Source organism: Phoca vitulina, unplaced genomic scaffold (assembly GCF_004348235.1).
Source record: "Phoca vitulina isolate PV1807 unplaced genomic scaffold, GSC_HSeal_1.0 scaffold9, whole genome shotgun sequence".
NCBI lineage: Eukaryota > Metazoa > Chordata > Mammalia > Carnivora > Phocidae > Phoca > Phoca vitulina.
In genome coordinates this window covers 25,636,578-25,650,925 of record NW_022589712.1, presented here as the reverse complement: position 1 = coordinate 25,650,925, position 14,348 = coordinate 25,636,578, and the positions used below count along the sequence as shown (strand labels likewise).

At 42.5% G+C, this 14,348-nt stretch overlaps 1 protein-coding gene across 4 annotated transcripts in view; it reads left to right on the top strand.

Moving 5' to 3' along the window:
• Window positions 1-11,953, top strand: part of HECA (hdc homolog, cell cycle regulator) — a 47,180-nt gene extending 35,227 nt beyond the window's left edge. For 3 of the 4 annotated variants that reach the window (XM_032407781.1, XM_032407782.1, XM_032407783.1), the window contains exons 2-3: window positions 249-1,292; window positions 5,465-8,041. In XM_032407781.1, coding sequence (XP_032263672.1) covers window positions 362-1,292; window positions 5,465-5,889 — 1,356 coding nt within the window. In that variant the 5' untranslated portion in view covers window positions 249-361 and the 3' untranslated portion in view covers window positions 5,890-8,041. Of the gene's footprint in view, window positions 1-248; window positions 1,293-5,464; window positions 8,042-8,359 lie in introns of those variants that run through there. The other variant, XM_032407780.1, reaches the window with a different exon arrangement.
• Window positions 11,954-14,348: the final 2,395 nt, after the last annotated feature.

The window sequence follows — 14,348 nt, the reverse complement described above, 5'->3', positions numbered from 1 at the left end:
TGTGTTTTTCAGCAGATAACAAATATCTGAAAATAAATTCTCTTGGCACCACATAGTACCAGAAGAAAGTAGTAAATATTTTTTAATCCTGTCTGGTGTTATTCCAGCGGTGGAAATCCTGACACCAGAAAATTGTCCTGTTGGCATGAATGGGCTCACGGGGGGATGGTGGCTTTGATCCCTGATGGGGCGCCGGCCGGAATCCCAGCTCCCGCATGCTGAACCCCTCTCTTTGTGTTCCTCCCCAGAAGCCCCTTGTGCCACGCCCCTGCTCTGCAGCTTCGGGAGGCCGGTGGACCTAGACAAGGACGACTACCAGAAGGTGGTGTGCAACAACGAGCACTGCCCCTGCAGCACCTGGATGCACCTGCAGTGCTTCTACGAGTGGGAGAGCAGCATCCTGGTCCAGTTTAACTGCATCGGCCGTGCCCGCAGCTGGAACGAGAAGCAGTGCCGCCAAAACATGTGGACGAAGAAGGGCTACGACCTGGCCTTCCGCTTCTGCTCCTGCCGCTGTGGACAGGGCCACTTAAAAAAGGACACGGACTGGTACCAGGTGAAGCGGATGCAGGACGAGAAAAAGAAGAAGTCTGGCTCGGAGAAGAACACCGGCAGGCCCCCTGGCGAAGCGGGGGAGGAGGCCAAAAAGGGCCGGCCACCCAGCAAGCCGCAGAAAGGCCTGAGCCATGACCTCCCCCGGCGGCACTCCATGGACCGGCAGAACTCCCAGGAGAAGGCAGTGGGCGCGGCGGCGGCCTACGGGGCCCGCTCCCCCTGTGCCTCCCCGGGCCAGTCCCCGCCCACCGGCTACTCCATCCTCTCCCCCGCCCACTTCAGCGGTCCCCGCTCCTCCAGATACCTCGGGGAATTCCTGAAGAATGCCATCCATTTGGAGCCTCACAAAAAGGCCATGGCCGGGGGCCACGTGTTCCGGAACACCCACTTTGATTACAGTCCGGCTGGGTTGTCGGGGCACAGGGGGGGCCACTTCGATGCGCCCGTGCAGTTCCTGCGGCGCCTCGACCTGTCCGAGCTGCTCACTCACATCCCCAGGCATAAGTTGAACACTTTCCACGTGCGGATGGAGGACGATGCCCAGATGGGCCAGGGCGAGGATCTGCGCAAGTTCATTCTTGCGGCCCTCAGCGCCAGCCACAGGAATGTCGTAAACTGTGCCCTGTGTCACCGGGCGCTCCCGGTGTTCGAACAGTTCCCTCTGGTGGACGGAACTCTGTTCTTAAGCCCGTCGAGACACGATGAGATCGAATATGATGTTCCGTGTCATCTTCAAGGTACAGGTGTTCATTCACCTTGCCTGCTTTCCGTTTGTTAAAAGCTGAGAAGCAAGATGGGATTGCTCCATTCTGGCTTAATTTTAACAGATGGTGCTTTTTGTTCTAGTTAGGTGCCAGGCAGTGTTGGAATATCTCAGCTTTGCCCACTGAGGTGGTGGAGGTGGTGGTGGTTTTTTTTTTTTTTTTCCTTTACTCTGATGTCACTGTACCAAATACAGTTGTCCTGGTGGGTCATTTTATGTTTTTGTTCTGCTGTAATTTGAAGGGAGGATTCCTTGGGTATAGTTTTCCATAATTGGGAGGGAATTTAGAGTAGGAATTGCATAATTATGTCACTTGGTGTAAAACAGTTGCCTTTGAAACCTGTGTTAATGTGCCCAGCACACTGTGTATTCTCTTTGATCCTTGTAAACATAATGGAGTAAGGGAAGGGGTGGGGGCAGAGAGGGCCAAGTGTTTTTAGATTAGCTGAATTAATCTTGAAGTTTATGGAAGATCAGGCTTTCTCAATAACAGCAAAAGGAAAGTGGATTATTGGAAGCTGAGGCATCACCCTGGTGGTGAAGGCAGGGGCAGCTTAGTGCTGGGGATGACATTCAAGGATGTAGGGGTATTTCAGCCAGAACTTGAATGATGGGGGTTGGTCAGGATAAATGAGCAATCTGTCAGTTCATATAAAATTACTGAATTTATATAAAGGTGAGATACATGAGGTGTAACATGTTTGTAACTTTAAAAGTGTGCTAAAAAAGCCTGTGGTAGAGATGATATATCCCCACCTGTCTTCTTCCCACAACCCCTGCTGTCTCAGTTCCCAGAGACAGCATTTTTCAATTATAACTGATTATTTTATTTTGTTTTGTTTTGTTTTATTTATTTATTTTAAAGATTTTACTTAGTTATTTGTCAGAGAGAGAGAGAGAACAAGGGGGAGTGGCAGGCAGAGGGAGAGAGAGAAGCAGGCTCCCTGCTGAGCAAGGAGCCCCACACGGGACTCGATCCCAGGACCCTGAGGTTATGACCTGAGCTGAAGGCAGACGCTTAACCGATTGAGCCACCCAGGCATCCCACCATCATAATTTTAAAATTGCTATCATCATGTCCAATTTTAGATATTGTCTATTGACTTATGTTTAAGGTGGATGACTGTGCTTTCTTAAATCTTTCCCTTTCTCTCAGGATAATGTATCACAATTCTTGGTGAAACTCCTTAATGTTTTTACTGCTATGATTATGTAAATATCTAGTGTAGAGCAAGAAGTACAGGTGTATTTCTTATCATAGAGTACAGTATATTCTAGGACATCTTTTGTTTTGTTATTACAGTTAATGTTTCACAATTTCCTTTGCTTAATCTTTTTGGAAACATTGGCTGATTGTTCCCACTCTCCAGCAGCTCCCACAAAGCTTTCAGAAGCATTTGCACGTACCTATTATCCATTTAATGAACTTCTTTTTGTAGAAATTAAATTCACTTCATGGAGCCTTTCATCTTCCTGCTCCTGTCTGTCCGGCTGCACTCATAGCAGCCATACTACATGGCTGCCCTTCTAGGAATTCTCTACTTACTTTTCTGTTCTTTATCTTCTGTTTCCTAGATCTCATGTTTTCTTTTTTTCTTGGTTTATTTCCTCAGTTTGTTAAGAAACATCCCCAGGAGCTTTCTGAGAAAGGAAGCCTGGGAATAGGTATTTTCAGACTTTGAAAGTCTGATTGAAAGGTCTTGAGTCTGTCTTCACAGTTGATTGCTGTTGGGCTGGGTAGAGTCTTCCAAGTTAGAAATATTTTCCCCTTAGGGTTCTGAAGGCATTTATTTCTTCACTGTCTCTGGTCTTCTGAGTCACTGTTGAGAAGTCAATATTTTATTGCTGTCCCTTTGTTCTCCCCTCCCATCCCCTGAAGGTTTTAAGATTTTCTCTTCATCCTCAGCGTTCTGAAGTTTCACCGTGACCCGGGTCTTCCCCTCCACCCCCATTCGTTGTGCAGTGTGCTTTCTTGGGTTTTTGGCTGTGTAAACTCATGGTCTTCAGTTTGGGGAAATTTTCTCTGATTTATTTCTCTGACCATTTTCTCTTTCATTTTTAAAAACAACTGTGGAACTGTTAGATATTGGATCTCTTAAATTGATCCTTTTTTTTTTAGATGGAGGGCCCTTATATATCCTATTGTTTATCTCTTTCTTTGTCCTGCCTTCTGGAAGATTTCTTTGGCTTTGTATCCCAGGATTTTTACTGAGTTTAGGATTTTCTGTATATTTATAATTTCCAAGAGCACTTTTTAATAGCATCTTGCTCTTGTTTCATGGATGCAGGTTCTTGTTTTCACTGTTTCCTCAACAGGGAAGAGGAGGTTGAAGGGAGCAGTCTCATTCTTTTTCTAGAATTTCACCTAATCCCTTACATTTTTTAGCCTTTGTTAAAGGCAAACTGCTCCAAAACGTAGTGTTTTAAACTGGTGATGATTTATGATTCTCACGGTTCTGTGGGTTGGTTGGTTAGGATGGCCTCTGACACGTGTCTGACAGTTGGCTGTCTGGCTGCCTGGCAGGGGGCCTCCGCTGGAATGAATGGCTCATCCCTGTTCAGTGTGGTCTTTTATCTTCCAGTAGGCTAGCCTGGGCTTTTTCCTGCATTCAGGGGGTGAGGGTGGGGGCTGCACTCTCTCTCAAGAGGCGTAAGCTTAGAATTGAGTATCATCACTTCCATCACATTGTGGTTTTCATTGCCTGTAGAGGATGAAGCTGCATCCTGGTTGGCTCACTTTGGCTCTAGAGCAGATAAAGGATGCTGCCATGGACAAGAGTGGAGAACATTGGGAAGGAGACCTGTCTTAGGGGAAAGAAGATGAGGGCATTGTGTGTGTGTTGGGTTTGAAGGAGTGTTGGGACTTTGGGTGGAGATGTCTATCTACCAAGCACTATTAGAAATAAGCATCTGGGATGAGAACTGGGGAGCTTATTTTATAACGGGTGGTTCAGATCTTAAGATTGGAAGACTATTGAATAGGGAGAGAAGAGAAAGAAAAGGAAGAGTATGTGAGAGAGCCCAGGACCACGTCTGAAGGGTACCTATCAGGCAGTGGATGGAGAAAGGCGAAAATTAGATAGGCCTGAGAAGTGTGTGTGTGTGTGTGTGTGTGTGTGTGTGTGTGTGAGAGAGAGAGAGAGAACATGGTTCCTACCCTTGAGCAGGACGAGAGAGCCTTGTAAGCAAATGTAATGAAAGGTTACCGTGTAAGTACTGTTTACCTCTTTCCAGAGGGTAAGGAGCAGGCTGTCCTAACCACTGGAAGGTGAAGAGCCATGGTTAGGCTGCTGGCGAGGAGCCAGCGCATTCTGAAGGAGTGTGTGTTCCAAGCGTGGTTTGCAGCCGGGTGGAGCTCCCTGATGCCTATGTAGAGAGCAGCGGTGTTGCTGTTGTACACCGTGTAGGTGGATCCTGGACATGCCCAGTCTTTCCTAATGATTTGAATCCTAACCCTTCCATGTAAACAAGGGTGACTTCTTTTCCTCGTAAGCATTAGATGTTAAGAAATGATGGAGGAATGGGGTTGTGTCTCTTAAGAGCCCAGTAAATAATAAGACGTTGAACTCCTTTTAAATAACCACTTACAAGTAAGATATATATGATCCTGGTTCCTAAATTAAATAATGGTGATGGCTGAGCAGTTTTGGAGACAGGGACAGTTAACACGGTAATTGTGGCTGTGGTGTAATTCTGGGCCACCAGTACCAAGACAGACTTGACTTTCTTACGATGGCAGTTGTCGGTAGATGCGAGCCCGAGACTGCAGACCAGCATTGTTGGTCCAGGCCCCGCGCCACACACACACTTCTGAGCAGAGAGTCCTGCGTGACCACTGGCAGTTGGTAGCATTTGGGGCTTGGTCATTTGAATTTGGAGGTCCATGTTGTAAACCTGGCAGTACTTTTTCAGAAAAGTGAATTGAAGCAATATTTAATAAGATACAGCTTTTAAGTATATGTCCCATTGACAGTAGTTCGTAATTCATCATTATTCTAAAAGGACAGCTTGGGGATATGGGATGCATATGACCTGTTTTGCTGCTTTTTTTATCTGAATGGTAACATGTTTGCTTATAATCGATAGATGAGCCACTTTTTTAGCCCCGAGGACGGCCGTTCTCAGCATTGTGTCTTCTGTGCATAGGGAGGCTCATGCACCTGTACGCCGTGTGCGTGGACTGCCTGGAAGGGGTTCACAAGATCATCTGCATCAAGTGTAAGTCCCGGTGGGACGGCAGCTGGCACCAGCTGGGCACCATGTACACCTACGACATCCTGGCCGCCTCCCCGTGCTGTCAGGTGGGTACTGACCCCGCAGAGCGAGCCGTGCATGGTCTCGGGCTTCTGCCCCCTGGCGAACGCACAGGAGATGGGGCAGCACTGTCGTTAGTTCGGGAGAGGGCGAGGAAGATAGCGAGTGGTCTTCCCCGCACCCCCTGCCCCTGCGGCCAGGAGGGATGGCCGAGTTACCACAGCGTGACGAAGCTATTGCCCGAATACTCTGCAGCCATTAAAAGGGGGTATTGTGGAATAATGTATAATCAATGGGAAATATTTTTAGTGTATTAAGTAAAAAAGGTAGTTTATAAAATGGTGTAACAGTATGCTTCTATTTGTAGAAAGTGACTTTGGAAAGGGACCTGCTAACCTGTAAGCCAGAGGCTGTGTCCGCATGCTGGGATGCGATGTGGTTCCTTTCACTTGCATTTTCTTATGTTTTGTGTGATTAACATATACTTAGGTTCTAATAAGAAAAAGTCATTATTGAAAAGGAAGAAGAAAGTTTCACTTTCTGGAACAGACAGGATTTTCTTCCTTCCTGGGGGGTAGTGCAGTTACGCAGGAACTGCCTTCCTGTGTTGCCTTAGAAAAGATCTTTAATCCTTAAAGTACTGCTGAGAGGAAGCATTTTCCGAAATTGAGCTGTCACCAGAAAAAAGGGAAGTAGTAGTCTGGGAAAACAGGTTAGATAAGTCCATGGAAACACAAGAGACAAAACAAAATCCTTGGAAGTATCTTGGTTCATTTCCAAGTGTTGGGGAAAAGAAAGCCTTGTTTTACAGTTCCTTCATATTCACGGGTAGGAGAGAATTTTACTTTGCTCTTCAGTTGCCAAGCCTGGCTTTTAATGTAAGTAACTGATAAGCACTTTATTAGTTACTATATAGCTTTGTATCTTTAGCACTATGGTTTGATTTTGTAAAAAGAATATCCTATGAGAAGCTGTGTCAGTTGAATGAAAAGGTTGGCAGAGCGGGGATTTCAGCCAAACTTTGTCTGTACTAGTGTCCTCAAAAGAGAAGTATGGGCATGGAAGACCTAAATGGCACCCATGACCGGTCATGTGATTCCAGATAGGACTACTATTCATGTTATCAGTAAGGCTTCCAGTCAACAGTAGCCTATTAGTAGTTAAGTGTTTGGGGAGTTAAAAGTTACAGGCGGATTTTTAACTGCACAGGGGGTCATTGCCCCTAACCCCCATGTTGTTCAAGAGTGAACTGCAGTTAACCGACATTTTTTTAAAAGCCAAAGAGTCATCAAACATGTTTTCCATTTTAGTTGGAGGCCAGAAAATAAAGGTCTGGGCTTACACTGTTTTAAAAGAAATATATCATGAGTACCAACAGGTTGGCCACGGCAGGATGCCATTCTGCTTTCCTCCCTAAAGATAAGGAACTAATCCCACGGCCCTTCAGTGGTATAGGAGAAAGAACCCATGTTCAACCCATGTTGTTCAAGGGCGACTGTGTATTCACTGGGAAGGTGCAAGTGTTAGACGCTGCTAAGCGTCTTCTACTAAGACTTTGAGCCAAAAAGAAGTTTAATGGTTAATTATTTGAAAGGAATAACAGATTAAAGAGAATGATTAAAGAGAGAGGTTTGCCCAGAATTTCACTTTTGTTGCTCAGAGCGGTTATTGTAAAGGGAATTTATCTTAGCCACAGAAAGGTCGTCCGTGTCACAGCTAAGAATGTGGGCTCTGGAATAAGCTACTTTGGTCCAGTCCTCAGGCTTTCTGCTTCCTAACTATGTGGTCTTGGGCATGTTGCTACCACAATGTGCCTGTTCATCTAAAATTCACATACTACACATACCTCCCGTGAGTGTATTGAGGACAAAATGAGGTTACACTTTTTATTACATTTTTAGAATGAATCTAAATTGAGAGACTGTTGTACTTACCATTTCTGGTTATTCCTCTAAGGTCTTGGACCTTTTGCTAAAAGATCCCAGTCTTGTGCCGTTAGAGACCCAGGCATGAATGAAGAGCTAGTGTGTGGTGGTAACACAGAGCACTTCTTCCTGGATTGTTAATTTTGCTGGAGTATTTTCGGGAAACTTTATTTTTACATCAAAGAAAACAAGTGTAGTAATGAGCGGAATGAGAAATGTATATGAATTTTTAAAATAAACTCAGCACGGTCCACGAAGTTTCATCGGGCTTTGAATGAGGGGAGTCAGCTTCAGCTGCTCCTAACAGTCCAGGGGAAGGAGTGTCCTATTGTTAGGGGAGCTTCCATGGAGAAGTTGGGGAGAAGTTCCGGCAGTGCGAGTTTGGAATTTTCTTCCTACCAGTAGGTCAAAGTGTGAACGGTGCTGCAGATCCACAGAGAAAGGAGGAGTCACACTGTCAGACGGATGATGAATATGTGAATGTGTATCTTCTTTTTTTTTTCCTTTATTTTTTTTTTAAAGATTTTATTTATTTATTCATGAGAGACAGAGAGAGAGAGAGAAGCAGAGGGAGAAGCAGGCTCCCAAGGAGCAGGGAGCCCGATGCGGGACTCGATCCCAGGACCCTGGGATCACGACCTGAGCCGAAGGCAGACGCTTAACCATCTGAACCACCCAGGCGCCCGTGAATATGTATCTTCTGCTTGCCTACCCTGCTTTTGGTAATAAGAGGGATGCTTGGCTAAGCTCCTGATCAGTTTCTGAGACATAACAGTGTTGCATTTTGGTTTGGGTGACTTTGACAGTGTGGTGAGGTGGAAGGGAGGGTATGGTGGCTGACGCGTCTGTGTTTCCCCTGCAGGCCCGCCTGAACTGTAAGCACTGTGGGAAGCCTGTGATAGACGTGCGGATCGGGATGCAGTACTTCTCCGAGTACAGCAATGTCCAGCAGTGTCCGCACTGTGGGAACCTGGACTACCATTTCGTGAAGCCATTTTCCTCCTTCAAAGTTCTTGAAGCTTATTGATGAAAGCTTTGCTTTAGTAATAGCTATTTTATTGACTTTATTTCTTTATTACATATCTTTTATAGGGAAACATTCTGTGACATGACTTTCTTTTCTAATTTAAAGGAGAGTTCCTTTGTGTATGTGTGCCACTAAAATGGGGTTGGCCCCTTGCCCTCACTTGACTCCTGAGCGTTAGTCTGTGGTCCTGACCAGAGCCCGAATGGATAATCCTGTGAGTCTGGGGTAGCGGTTCATGATCACTAAGAGTCTCTCGTGCAGCTTTTAAGGTGGTGGGAGGATAGGGTGAATTTAGTAAAGGGATTATGTGGTTATCAACTAAAAGCATGGTGGGAGTTGGAAGGAACCTCTTACTACAATGTTACCTGTCTGAAAACCCACTTTCAGATCTGCTCAGGCCTTGGGAAAAACATGGGGCATGTGAATGTCAGTCTGTGCCTGGAGGGCTGAGAGTGTATTAGTCCATCTTGGTTCAGTGTTGTGCAGTGCACATTGACCTGCAGATTATTTGAAAGTGGACATGAGTGCTGTTTCTTACACCTCTGTGATTTAGCAGGCAGTTTTCCTACTGAAAATTATATCCAAATTATAAGACCTATGAAAATTTGTGGTGTTGCAAATATTTTTAGGTAAACTGACCTGTAACAGAGAGAATATACTAAATGAGTTTGGAAGTGATGCGCACGGACTCAAGGGGGGCAAGATCAGGCAGAACCCTATCGTTGGAATTGTGTCTTTGAAGTTGGTCAGATGAGCTCTTAAGGAGAATCCATGAATGACATGATTTGGGTGGTACTGATTTATGTAGGTTGCACTGTCCAAGTGCCATTTGATGTCAGATCCTTCTCACAGGTAAATCTCACAGCCGTAGACCCGAACTGGTGAAATTCAGAACCATCATCACCTGCTTTATCTTCCACAAAACTGTCATGGCCACATTTGACCCATTTAATGATGAGTTTCCCAGATCATAGGTTTGACCCTAAGAAGGAAAGGAAAAAAATTGCTTTGTGAGGATATGAGGAAGAGAACAATAATTTAATATTTCTTTTTAAAGTGTGTTTCATTTCTCAAAACCATGGATTGTAATGTATAACAGTATGTTTGAAAATAGATCATTCTGAAGCTTTCTGTGATACTTCACCATTAGCGAAAAAAGATGATAATTTGTATAACTTGATTAGTCAGAGCATTGGGCTTTCCCCATACCATCATAGAATTGGAATTAGAATATGATTTCTCAAAAATGGATTTGGTAATTTTAAGTATTATATACATATATGCTAAAAGAATGCTGAAAATACAATCTGTTTTATGAGTAGCCAAATTTGGGGTTATGTGAACAGTTTGTATTACTCATTTGGTTATACCATTTTTTTTTTCCCTCAGAAAAACAGCTGTTTTTCCTCTCAGAAGTGTTTAGCTGTTACTGCAAGCAAGTTTCAGTTCTACTGTATGAGATATTTGATAATTTGTTTGCAACAACAGAGCATTGAAGAACTAATATATCAACTAATATTCTTATCTTTCAGTTTGGATGATTGTTTAATTCAGTTTACTGCATCTAGTTTGGTGTTTGATGGTCTGAAAAATATTTCACAGTGGGGGGAAGTGCTTGGTGCCTCTACGAAGCAGCAAATTGATATCGGTCTGACAGTATTTGATGCACCTTGCATTTGATGCAAGGTCTATAGGACATAGCCCTTGCAAATTTGTCTTTAATACACAAAGCTGTAATTGTGAATTAACTGGTTCCCCACTGATTCTCTCATGTACCCAAGTGTAAAAATCAGTCAGTTTCTCGAGTCTTGAGAGTAACATTTGAATTTTAGTTCTGAATTTCAAGCAGGTAGTAAAATATTTGTAATGCTGTTTTTTAATGCACCTAAAATTTTATAGAGAAACCTGCTTATTATTGTTCTGGATCTTAAAGTTTACGTATAGATCACATTCACAAGCCCCTTGGTCTAAAACTGCTATGAATGTGGTGTCTGATGCATTCAGTATTTTCTCCTTCTATTGGTTTCTACTCTCTGAAAAATAAGTAGGAGGAGTTTTCCCTGTGATTGGGTAAAATCTGCTTTTGGCCGTTATTTGGACCACAAAGTTAGGATTCGGTGGATGCCACAGTTCTGAAAAAGGAGAGGCAGAGTATCATCTGAGAGTTTCGTTTACCTGTAAGGCATCACAGTCTCATCTAAAGTAGAAAATCTGGCTTATTTGAGAATAAAATATAGTGAGTATGCCACAGTGTGGATAATAAATCTTATTTTGGAAATCTGCTGACCTTAGTATTTTCACCAGACTTTCTCAAAGTACTTTGCTCTGAATACCTTGGTAGAAATTGGAGTATGTCAAAAAAGATGACTATTTTTGTTATGGTTTGGTTATTAAAGGATATTAGTCACCCAGGAGATCCATTTTCTGTTTTTCTGATAAATAGTGTTCAATAAAATGAACCACTCATAAGTGACTAATAATTTCAAAGTGATTTTTCATCTGTTCTAACTTTTTTTTTTTATCATTTATTTTTAAGAGTTCTGAACCTGGAACAAATAAAATTTTACCTGCTTCAGTTCAGTGAGAAACCATTTCTGATGACTTTATTGTTTCCTCTTCAGGCTGGCTCAGTTCTCCACTTCTTCTGGCTGCATCTGAAGCGAGTGATAATACCGAGTTTATCAACTGCTTGATTAAAAGATAGACATTGGCCATGAAGTTGGGCAGTGGGGTGAATTATTCCATTCTGAGTAAGACAGAGCTCTCCCCGGTCTTTAATTTCCAGGTTTTGCAAAAGAAGTTTATTTTCAGAGTAAAAAGTATTTTCATATCTTTTGGGGGGGGAATGAACTCATCAGGAAAGAATATTATTAGGTGTTTAAATACTAAAACTAACAGGCTGATGCATAACTTAGTAGACCATGAAAACTAATTTGCTGAAATTTTCTGTTTTGTCCTGTAAGACCAATGCCTCCCGTACAGTCGGTTCTCCTGTCCCCGGGTTAGGACCTCCACACGGCTTCTCCTCTTTGGTCTCCTGGTTGCAGCTCTTGAGCAATTTTAGTTGGACGTTTGGGGAGGACTTGAGGAGAAAGCGCTCCTGTTCAGTGTTTTGGTTCCTTTAATAGGCTGCCACCTAACCCAGCTCATCTCTGTGTCCCGTTGACTTTGTTATTTTTCCAGGTGATTGAAAGAAAACAATAACGGACGGGCATTGTTAAAGCCAGCTCAAAAATATATTCTTGTCCTAAAGATTTCTTGTCAAGATGTCTTGGATTGCACTTTTGTTATGGGAAGATGGTGTAAATAGTTAAAAGAATGTTGATAAAACGGAAACATTTGGTTATGGAATTGTGTGTGGTGTTTGAAGGTTTCTGTTTGTGAAATGTATGTATTAAAAATAATAAAATCTCAGAAGCTAACATTGTACCCTCTCTTCAGTGTGTCACTTTATTTTTTGTTTGGGGCTTCAGGGTTTTGGAGCTTGGGCCTGTTTGATCAGAAAAGATAGTAGGGAAGCCTTTCTGGGGTTTGACCACGGTGCGTTCACAGTCACAAGCACCGTGGACTTCTTATGCTGTTTGATGGTGGTGGGTCGCATGCAGCCTCACTTTGCGATAAAATAAGCCTTCTATATAACAGAGTTGCTTCCATGTGGATAGTCCAAAATTAATTGTTCTGGTTAGAGGGAATTCTACTGAATGGGTATACAGTCCTACTCTACAGATTTTTCTTGGGTTCCTGGGCCTATAACAATTTTCATAACGAGAAGCCTTGATCACATGCTTCTTCATTGTAAGACAGTGAAAACTGAGTTGTGATTAAACCTCTTGCGACTTTCTGCACTGTGGTCAGGTATGTTTTACCTTTTAAATCTCGTTGTCCCTTTCATTTCAACTGTCACTCTCAGCTAGTGGATTGAATCCACAAAAACATTGGAACACAGGATAAGAGGTGGAAATGGGGCTGAGGGACATGTCTCCAGTCTGCCAGTGGATTCAAAGGCCTGTCTTCCTGCTTCTTTACTACAGATATCTCAGGCATAACTTTTATTTAAAGGCCTAAGGACTTGGGATAGTGTGGTTTCTGCTAGTGTAATTTATTCAACAAAATTCCTTTGCAATTGTAAGAAAAATACAGTTATTACCATGGCAGAGCAGAAAGAAGAAACGAAGTGAAGCAGTAATTGATAGGAATTAAGTTTAATGGGAGAAGAATCTTGTTTGTAGTGGTTTCCATTTCTTTAAATCTGGCTTATATTGTTTTCACTTAAATTTAGCAGCAATTAGATTATGCAGGCTGTTTCTTGAGTGAAGAGGTAAGTTTTGGAAGAAAAAAAGCTTGCCTCGAGCTTGTGTTCTTTTCGTGTTTTGTTAGCTGGCCATAGTTGGGATAAACTTTATTTAATGAATATGAAATACCTTTGAAGATAGTTACTATTTTAAATAATTTTTTTAAGGGCTATTTTTTCCTCTAATGGCGGCCTCTTGCACTGTGGTAATGACTTCATACAAGCTCCGTCTAGTATTGCTTTGCCTCAGGGATGGCAAAATAAAAATGAACAAAGTGCTTTGATGGAGTTCAGTAGAACGACACTGTTTACATTTGTTGGTGGTCAGCAAATGGGATCGGCCGCCATTACATCATTTCCTGGTGAGGGATAAATACTATGCCAAGTGGTTCTGATACATGTGATTGAAAATTTAGATCATATCTTAAAATCAAGTTTAGAACTAGTTACATTTCTCATAAATCTAAAAGTAAGAACTCATAGCCATAAAAGTCTAGAATTTAGAGATGCCAGAATTTAGAGCAAGGGCTATGTTTTCAGTTGTATTCACAATAGTATATGTTTGTTAAATTCCTTTACTGTTGTACTTATTGTAGAGAGAAACGGAGGCCTAGAGAACTTAAATCTGTATAATAAATTCACATAGTTAATGGCTGAGAGTATTAAGTCTAGGTTTCTTCTCCTAGTTGTCCAAATAAGCTCAGTGGATGGGTGCTTTGTTTTCAGGTGAGAGAGAACTTTGGGTTTGTTTTCACAAGGCACTACATTTAAAAGGTTTGGTAGCCCTCACTTTAGCTGCACAGGTGCTAAAATGGCAGTAATTCTGAGAAGCTTCACTGAGTCCTCGTATAAGGGTGATAAGTACATTTGAAATGAATAAATAAATAAAATCTTAAAAAAAAAAAAAGGGTGATAAGTACATTTGAAAGCATCCCGTTTTTAGAATAAAAAAACCAAATAGGAACACTTTTATAAAAGGGAAAAATAATATTCGAAATCAGTAATTGTGTCTTTTGCCTCATTTTTCATGCATTAATTTATTGACATTTGTTCCCTTTTATTCGAGCATTGCTTGAGGGTATAAGGTGACATTTTAACAGTCTATACTAAGAATCCGTCATTTTATTCACTTTGGGATCTGACTTTGAGTTGTTTTGATTCAAACATGTCTAGCTGTCAGATTTGATAGCATTGGTTTCTGCAATTTGGGCAGGGTTTTCCTTTTTAACTAACTTTTCAAACAGTTTCTCTTGGTGTGTTTCAGTTTTTGTTTCTCACTATTTTGTCTGAAGCTCTGGTATCTCAGACTTTTTTTTTTTTTTTAAGATTTTATTTATTTGACAGCACAAGCAGGGGGAGCGGCAGGCAGAGAGAGAAGGAGAAGCAGGCTCCCCGCTGAGCAGGGAGCCTGATGTGGGGCTTGATCTCAGGACCCTGAGATCATCACTCGAGCCGGATGCAGATGCTTAACCCACTGAGACACCCAGGTGCCCCTCTCAGACTTTTTTGAGTTGCTAAACCTGAGCACTGTTT